Here is a 9,182-nt window from a genome sequence, read left to right on the forward strand (position 1 = left end):
TTTTCTGGTGGGTCCCCTTCGAAAATTCCAAAAATGCATCGAAGTACAATATGGACCACAGCGATTGCCATATCTTTGTCGATAATCATCCGATTCTCAAGCGGAATACCTTAAACGATTTGTAGATCGTAAATATTTCTGTTGAAATTTTGATAGTATGCTTATTTTCATATAAGTATCCACCACCCAGTTTTTATGATTTCGTTTTGTTTTTTTATGTCAGTTATTTGAAATACTTCAAATTGGAAACGCAATTTCATAAATAAGAGAGCCAATTTGTAAAGGTTAAAGAAACACAATTAAGCTAATTACATGATTAATGTGATAACGCCATTGTACACATGAATCAAAATTGCTTGTTCCATGACCTAGAAATCGATATGTAATAAAAGATTATTAGTTGTTCATAAGAGTTTTTAAAACCAAATAATTTATGACATAAAAGTATTATTTATTGTATGAGTTTAGGATTATTGTGCCCACCAATTTATTTAAGTGTATGTCAACTTTCCATTCTTTTAATTGCCCATGTTCTGATTTGTTTGAAAACCCATGAAAATGTTTCCTACCAGTTTGTCGTAGAACGCACGAACAAATGGCTGTTCTCTTCGTCTTCCGGGAACCGGAAACGGTCTATGACTGCGCCAGTGTTATCTGCGGCCTGCAATACATAATGGGATGCAGCGGATTCTATGGGCGTGGCAGCCAGTTTCGGATCAGTCGATGGCGTAGGCTGTACTCCTTTACGGTGGCCACACTTGGCCTGTTGGGGCTATATGGCTCCCTGAGTGCCCTCCTTGCCGACGCAGACTTGCGTAAACGACTCTTCGCCTCCGACAGTCTAGTGCTCAGTATTGCCGGAATGGAACTGGTCATGTCGACGATGGTGTATGTGATTAGTGTCCTTTCCCTACAATGTTACGCCCGACGACACATGAGAATTTACGCCCGATTAGCCGCCCTAGACAATAGATTAGTACGAGATTTTGGTGCCAATCTGAACTACCGGAAGATGCTCCGAAAGAACATTGTTTTATTGGCCTTGGTGAGTTTCGTCTACCTGGTGGCCATTAATAGTGCTGCCATCCAGGTAAGTAGCAGCCACCGAGCTCTATTCCTGGTGGCCGCATTCTCCTACACAATTGTCACTGGAGGACCTCATTTTACGGGCTATGTCCACATGAGTTTGGCCGAAATGTTGGCCATCCGGTTCCGGTTATTGCAGAGAATTCTTGATCCGAAATTTCTTCAATGGAGGTTTCCGCAAAAGCAGGTAAGGAAGATAGAAACACCATGTCAATTGGATCTACATTAGAACCTACTCAGTTAAGGGAATTACGCATACGCCAGGTGGTGGCAATGGTCCAGGAACTCCATCATCTCATCATTGAGATAAATCAGATTTATGCTTTGAGCCTGGGCTCAGCCATGGCCCATGATTTGGCCATAAGCACTAGTGAGCTGTACATATTATTTGGCCAGTCTGTGGGAATGGGAGGAGGATATCAAACCGATGATGATGTTCAGGAACAGGAAATGCGCCAGAGGCTTCTCGGTTACGTGGCTCTCTGTATGATCACTCCGCTCTACAAGCTCCTGATAGCTCCTTTCTACTGCGATCGAGCCGTCACAGAAGCCAAGAAGTGCCTTCGACTGGTCGAGCAATTGGATATCTGGTTTCCCAAAAGTCCCTCCTTGAGACTTCTTGTGGAATCCCAAATGTGCTGGCGGAGGCAGTCCAAGACGCAGTTCACCGGCGGTCTAGATGTGGTTCTCAATCGAAGGGTTATAAGTATGGTAGGTCTATTGACATTTCAAATATTTTGCATTTAATAGATATTGCTGTTTCACTTTCAGTTTACCTCGGTCTTGGTCAACTACCTTTTGATACTCATACAGTTTGCAATGACCCAGAAAATGGGTGAACAAATCGAGTTGCAAAAGATTGCTCTACAGGATTGGATTGGATACTAGCTCAACTCTATCTTGAAACTATGTCTTGTGTTTTTGTTATGAATTCAGGATGCTGTCTGGATTAAAATATTGGCTTATAATAAATAAATAAATAATATTATGGTGGGTTAAAAATGGTTGTCCGTTGAAATGTATTTCCCTATTAGGTATAACCCAAAGCAAAAAAAAACCAATTTATAAAACAAATTAAAGTAACATTGTGGAGTCTTTAGGTGCCTTTAAGTATCTTTCATGCCCAACCCTGGGGTTTTATTTATCATGGACTAAATTAATTTACTGCCAGTAGCTGCTTAACATGGAAACTCCATAAATAAGTCAACCCCCACGACAAACTCCCAGTTGCAGACTTCTTGCGCCCACTGTCCACTATCCAGAGTCCTCTGACCAGGAGCGACTGCACCCATGAGAGTCGGCTAATGATTATTACGTTTGTCGTTTTATTTTATTTGAATTTTATGTAAATTGCCTCCAGGGGGAGATCGAGGCCAGAGGCAGGTTTTATCAATGCAGGCCTTGCCCGTGTCCAGGTGGAATCCTCGAAGGCAGGCTGGCTCTCAGCTAATTGAGTGTGGAATATCATTTCTATCGATTTTGCAAGTCAATCAGAGCCACGCCAAGGCGGAAATACCCGAGGAGAATTTTTGGTATTTTTATTAAATATTTGTCGTTCGGATTGGCACGAATTCTCAATTTTTCTCCGTCCATTCCATCGATTTAATTTGGAAAATCAAAGTTGAAAGATTCGCTTGAAGGCAGAACCAACTGCCACACGTATTATGAGGATTCTCTGGGCCAATGACTGTTATTACTTCAATTTATGGCCTCCACATTCGAGGCTGACTGAAAGCGAGTCTTTGTGTATTTATGGGAGCGCGGAGGCTTTTATGCTCATCGCTGCCATTGTACTCGGTATGGCGCTTAATTGAATAATATTTTTTCGCTCCACCCCCGATCCTGTTTGGCGCATTCTTTCGCCACATTCAAGTCCTTCCGATGGCAATGATTGCAATACATTTACACACAAATATCGAGCGCCATATAATTTGCAATAATTACCAAAGGCAATAGCAATAGCCTTCGTTTTTGCCTTCTGCCTTTCAAGGAATAATCGTATGCGACTAATTGAAAATTGATTGCGCCCTCTTGGTCCGAATAATTACGTGAATAAAATTTTCCTCCAATAAAATATCAAATGGGCGAAAACGTCGAATATTTTGCGTTGTATTTTTGGACCAGGCTTGCTGGATTTTTTTTCTGATTGCTTGAATGCGTCAATGCATGAAAAACCAATTTTGTTTGTTCGAATTGTGCGGATGATTTTTGATATGTTTTTGGAAAAAGGCGATAAAAAGATTTCTGCCACTGTTTGTTTCGAATATTTGATGAAATGAAATTTTAAAAAATATTCTACTCTGCTTTGGTGGACCATGACAGTAATGCTATCACCCATTTAGCTTTAAATTTTTTGAATCATAAAAAATTGCATTTTGGTTTCTATTTCAATAAAACCATTTATCTATTTTTAAAGTCCCCTAAAAACTCTCCTATTACCAAAAAAGAATCTACCTTTGTAAACGTGAAAAGTTAGATTTCCTTTTCATATTGTTTGGAACGAAGAATGAAAAAAAGAGTGAAACACCAGCTACCCCAGCTCTGGCAAAAAGCTGACAAGCTTTTGTAATGTCCGAGCCAAAAACTCATAATAACGTAACCCGCTTTACTTAACTAACTCATTTAAAAGTTTCACTAATAGCATGCCACACATGCACAGGACAGCGAATGCCATGGAGGGTGTTGCAGGGGCATGAATGAGACGATGAGAATGGGAAATGGGGAACAGCATGTGGCGTGTGCTTAGCCCAATTAAAATGTGGTCAGGGCTGAAGGTTCCACCACTCGCGCACTGCCCGCATCAGTAAAGGAGCTAAAAGAAAAGGATTTAAAAATTATACAAACTATAGGATATCCTTTAAATTGTGGGACTGAAAGAGACTTAAGAGAGGAAAAATGGCTATTTATGTATATGGCTAATCGAATTAAATTTTGAAAGTACTCCATTTTCCTATGAATACATCATACCCTTATAAACCAATAGGTATTTAAAAAGGGGAATCGGGGCTTAAGGATTCGAGGACGAGGCTGATGCTCTGAGGCAGCGGCAGCATCTGCCTCAGTTTATGCACAAAAGTCGCAGCAACAATGCAGAAATAGTTGAGTTTTTGCAGCTCGGCTCCTTTCCATTTTGGAGCTTAATTAGCAAACGTGGCAGGCTCAGGCTCAGACTCTGCTCAGCTTTTGCTTTTTTTATTCGCCGGCTGGCTCTCAACCGTTTTCGCACCTGCATGAGGAACACAATGGCGAATGAAATGTGTTTACACCACGGCATAATGGCCTGGCGAGCTGGCTCAAATTAGGGTTAAGTTAGCTGACAAAAAGGATTCATTATAATTATTCGGTCCAGCGGCTCAGAAAGTCGAAAGAGAATCGTCGAGTATGACAGTGTGACATAGTGTACACATAGCTTGACTTGCCTGTCAATAAGCCGTTCGAAGGAGACTCACAGATACTTTAATTAGATTCGTATGTTTGTTCCCGCACCATTCTACTGTGTGTTTTACTGTCATCCCAACCTTCTGCCCCCCTGGCTCTCCGTCTGTCTGTCTATCTGTTTGTCTACCCACTTGTCAAGTCAATCCACATTTATTTATTTGCATAACTTCCACTTAAAGTGTCAAGCTGAAGTCGAGATACATGAATCTTAGCCATGTTTCTTCAGCATTTGACAGTCAAACAGAGAGAGAAACGAGAGTTATGGCCGAAGGATATACAGGCTAAAGGATAAAAGGGCAAAGGGTAGTCATATTCAATTCACATGCAAATATAATAGTTGCGCCACACTTTTGGGGCAAACATTTAAACAGATTCCCAGGCAAATATTTGAGGCGGTGTGTTAATCAAGAAACAAATGAAATATTACGCATACCACCCGTGGGCCCCGCAAAACACTCTCGGCTTGCATAATTGATAGCCAATCAATTAAAACTCACTCCTCACGCTCTCGGAAATAAAGAAATGCCATTGAGGCCTTGAAAACACCTTGCGGCCAATCACTTGGGGGCCCTTGAAGGATCTTCGGGGACCTCTTGATTCCGATTGCACTGGCCTCGTATTTCACATGCAAATCCACTCAATTAAAGCAATTTCGATGCAGCACGGAGATCTTGGGACAGACGAAATGTTGGTTACATTGTCGGCTTTAAATTAAAAATGCATTAAGTGCGAAATGTAGTTGCATTGTCCCCCACCAACACCAGCACTAGTACCACATACCAGTTGCCGCCCTTTAAGCCGCCTTCCATTCCTAATGAGGCCAGACACAAACATTTACCCACGTAATAAACATTTTACGACTGTGACTGCGCCGTGTGAGTGTTTATTTATTCAAATGCATTTAAAATAGCATGAAATGCCATAAGGAGGCGACACTTAACGAGCCCAAGACAGAAGACATACATACGCAATCGGCGTGTGTGTGTTTATATCCCTGATCCCAGCGAGACGAGGACGCAATCAAAGGAGGCCAGAGCCAACTGGAGGAGAACTCTTCAGGCTGAAGCATTCGCCATATCGCAGCGTAAACACTGAAGCCTCCTTTCACTCAGGGCAATGTCAAGAGCGACTCACATGAGCAGGTGAAAAAGATGGCTGGCTGGTGCCAGGAACAGGTGCCTTCAGTGGGCGGCACATCCATTAATGCATTTACTAGTCTTTGCCCTGTTCTCTTCGTGCTGGCTGCTCGCTCATTTTGTTTGCACAGTCCAAGCAAACGACTTTACAAGTGTCGCAGCTGCAAGGACATGGCTAAAATAACACACATCCTGCACACTCGCATACATGTATGTATGGGCCCATCTAATTCGAGTGCAAAGAAACAAGCAAATTACGAGGGCTTTGTGCAGGCTGCTTAGCAAAAAATGAACAAGAAGGTGGCTTGGCAAAAAAAAGGGCAAAGGTTGAGGCCATTTTTGGCCGAGGGTCATAAGCATTTGACCAAGTCATTTTCAGCAATGCCCAGCTGAGAGGCTTTAATACAACCTGTATATTTTAGTGACAGTTTCCCCATCAACTAAACTGTTAATGTCCATAATAAATGACCGAACGATTCAATTGGAATACAACGAATCAATATTTTGTTTAAATGCACATTCCCCTCATTATTTACTTATTGGCTTCTTTCAAACCCAAACTCATTGATGGTGACAGCGCAGTAGAAATCATTAGGCTTAGTGGTGGCCCAACCAAATCATATCCTTTCCACCAGGCTTGTGCCACAAACCATACAAAGTCCGCTGGCGGCAAATGTTGCATGCAAAAATGCATCGCAAATTGCCGCACATCCGAGTTTACACCCAGAAAAGCCGACGGCCAGCTGCAGCCTATCTCCGTCACATATGGGCACACAAATCCCGGCATTACCCCCATATATAGTATCTATATATCTACCCTCCCACAGAGTAGTTTGTCGACAAAGCGACAAGTCAGCGAGGCTAATTCCATTGCTATTTGTAGGGAGAAGGGGCTGTTTTTGAAAGCTTGGGTTTAAAGGGCTTTGAAAATTATTTTAGGCAATGTAGGGTAGACTACTTTAAGTCTTAAGTTAATAATTAATACCCCCAAACAAGAAAAGCTTTGTAACACAAAAAGACTCTCCTCAGCTTGAAGCTTGGGCTCTAAAACCTTAAAACTCTTTTTTTATGTATTGAATAGTATATAACCCTATAGATCCCCTTACACTCCATTATATCACCCTTAAGTCTTAGACTCAAAATACCTAGCATGCCGATTGAAGACAGCATTTGGCAATAATTTAAAGCACCGAATTCCCAGCCACTTGCCGAGGGAAATCTGAGACAAACACATCCGCCGGATGTCTGCGCCAAAATCAATGAACAAGTCAGGTAGAACCGGAGCAATAGAGATAGACATAGTACCACAAAAAGAGATAGGGATAGGGTGGGGAAAAGAGGAAGATGCCAGAACCAGAAGCCGAAATCGTTTTGTAATTTGAATTTGATTTTGGCAAACAATTTCGGAATGCGGAAATTGAAAGCGCATGCTGCGATGCCCTTACGGCTGCCACAGAGTGAGCAAACTTCCCGGCTTACGTAATTACAGGCGGAAGCCTGATGTAGCAACAACAATAGAAACTCTCTTCCTTTACAAGTAAGGATGCTAAAAATACACACATGTGTACGCCAGTACATGTGTATAACAATCTGGCGACGCGTTAAGAAAGTTTCGCGGTTCCGGCACTTGCCAAATTGACTGACAATGCACAAACGCACCCGGGTGCACGCCGTTGTATCCACTAACACAAAGTTCGCATAATGGCTTAGGCGCCATCTTTGCCACCGACCACCCACCCACCTCCGACCTAGCCTTTAACCCCCGACCCGTTGCACGCCCCTCCGTGCATCCATTTAATTGAAGTGAAATAACATTTTGTGTCAACGTCTAACGAGTGTTGGACTGGCGGGGGCGAGAATGGCGCCCCAACTCAACGGAGGTGTTGCAGCATCTGGCATACATTGCGTATGCGCAACATTGAGATCCCGGGAAAGTGAAAATGTTTTGTGCCGCGCGAATCTGTTGCTGTGCGACCAACATGCAATTTGCAGCATGCCCAGCGACTCTCGGTGTGTCCTCCAAAGGGACTCCTCCGGTTTAGCGTGTGGTTTAAGCCAACTTTAATTGAATCCGGCCAAGATGCTGCCAGATGGGGCAAATGCGTGTGTGCAGCAGTTGTAACCAAATGAAAGAGCATGTCATTTAAGGATGTTTTCATTTAATGAAATTTAGAATATAAATAATAAAAAGGGGAAGGGGAATCGACTATAGATAAACACGAAATAATCAAAATAATAAACATACAATTTTCTGTTGCCTACTTATTGGGGCAAGCGCCCTTCCTTAGGACTTCCTCTCGGTAAAGCAATAATCTGATCAAACACCCTTTCACAAAACCTTTTTGCATAAAGTGACACTTTCCGATGACCCTTTGTGGCATCCAAAAAAAAAAATCAAAAACTCGCAGAAAGTTCCTACGAGGCAGCCAAGACAAAGTGCTACCATTATGGGTTGATGTTAGCTGGTCGTACATCCAGCTATCCAGCTACCAGCTGTCCTTGAGCCATTTTGCGCGCAATATTCACCTCCCCCCGCCAATGCAACCACTCCGTCCGTTCCGTCGACACATTTGGTCAAGCTTTGCATTTGACTTATGCTTTTTACGCCTTTCATTTTAATTCGTTTAAGCTGGATATGCGTGCCGCACCCGGAGGAAATGTTCCACGGGCTCCTACGCCCCCTTGTACTTCGGCCAGGCCACCGCTATCGCTATCGCCCTCGCCTCCTAGCAGTGGCACATGTCCGAGCACCAGCAGCTCTGCTCCATTAAGCTAAGTGCCGTGCAAAGAAGAAGGATCCTGCTAGCTGCAGGATATGCAATGCATTTGTCACTGTGGAATGCGTTTTAGCAAATGCTAGCCACGCTTTCAAAATTACATAACACAAATAACAGGAGATGGAGATGCAGCCCGGACATGCCTTAAAAAAGAGCCAACTCCATCCGAAAATGCAGTGGGAGAAAAATATTCTAAAAATTGTAATTCAAAAATAGATAAAGAATAAAGAGCAGAGTCTAATTGAGTCTCTAACACAAGAGATTTAAATTTAATGCAAACTTTATATAAAAATTTCTCCCTGTGCACTGATGGTGCTACAATTGCTGGCACTGATGTTGCTGCCACTATGCTGGTGTTGCTGGCAATGTTGCTTCAGCCTTTGTATGTTGCTGTGGCGGCAGCTGAAATTAATATTTGCACTCAAAATGCAATTTTCCAGGAATTTCCTCTCCTTTTCGGTGGCTAGGGTGGTGGTATTGGTGTGGTGGGTGTTGTCACTTGTTAGAGCTGCTGTTGCCTCACGTACATGCCAGCCACTTCCGCATTTCCGCCAGAAATCCAGCCCCATTTCAACCAACTCTTTCATTTTGCATTTTCCGTTTAGCAGCGTGAGAAATGCAACGCCGCGTAAATGAATTTGCCATTTCTCATGGCCGGAGCCGTTGTGAAGTTGGCCATATTCCAGGCTCTGTCGGGTGACATGGCCATTTGTCAAAGCCAGGCTCGTGTCCACACCACCATCTT

The 9,182-nt window shown here is 42.9% G+C and overlaps 1 protein-coding gene across 1 annotated transcript; it reads left to right on the plus strand.

Moving 5' to 3' along the window:
- Positions 1 to 595: 595 nt before the first annotated feature.
- Positions 596 to 1,974, plus strand: Gr57a (Gustatory receptor 57a). Its single transcript, XM_017237986.2, has 3 exons — positions 596 to 1,273; positions 1,327 to 1,797; positions 1,858 to 1,974. Exons 1-3 carry the CDS (start codon positions 596 to 598, stop codon positions 1,972 to 1,974), a joined length of 1,266 nt encoding a protein of 421 aa, XP_017093475.2.
- Positions 1,975 to 9,182: the final 7,208 nt, after the last annotated feature.

The sequence above is a fragment of the Drosophila bipectinata genome, chromosome 2R, assembly GCF_030179905.1.
Source record: "Drosophila bipectinata strain 14024-0381.07 chromosome 2R, DbipHiC1v2, whole genome shotgun sequence".
NCBI classification, from domain to species: Eukaryota; Metazoa; Arthropoda; class Insecta; order Diptera; family Drosophilidae; genus Drosophila; species Drosophila bipectinata.

Coding starts and splice junctions, on each gene's coding strand:
- Gr57a (XM_017237986.2), top strand. CDS start 596: ATGGCTGTTCTCTTCGTCTTCCGGGAACCGGAAACGGTCTATGACTGC. Junction 1,274..1,326: donor GGAGGTTTCCGCAAAAGCAG/GTAAGGAAGATA, acceptor GAACCTACTCAG/TTAAGGGAATTACGCATACG. Junction 1,798..1,857: donor ATCGAAGGGTTATAAGTATG/GTAGGTCTATTG, acceptor TTTCACTTTCAG/TTTACCTCGGTCTTGGTCAA.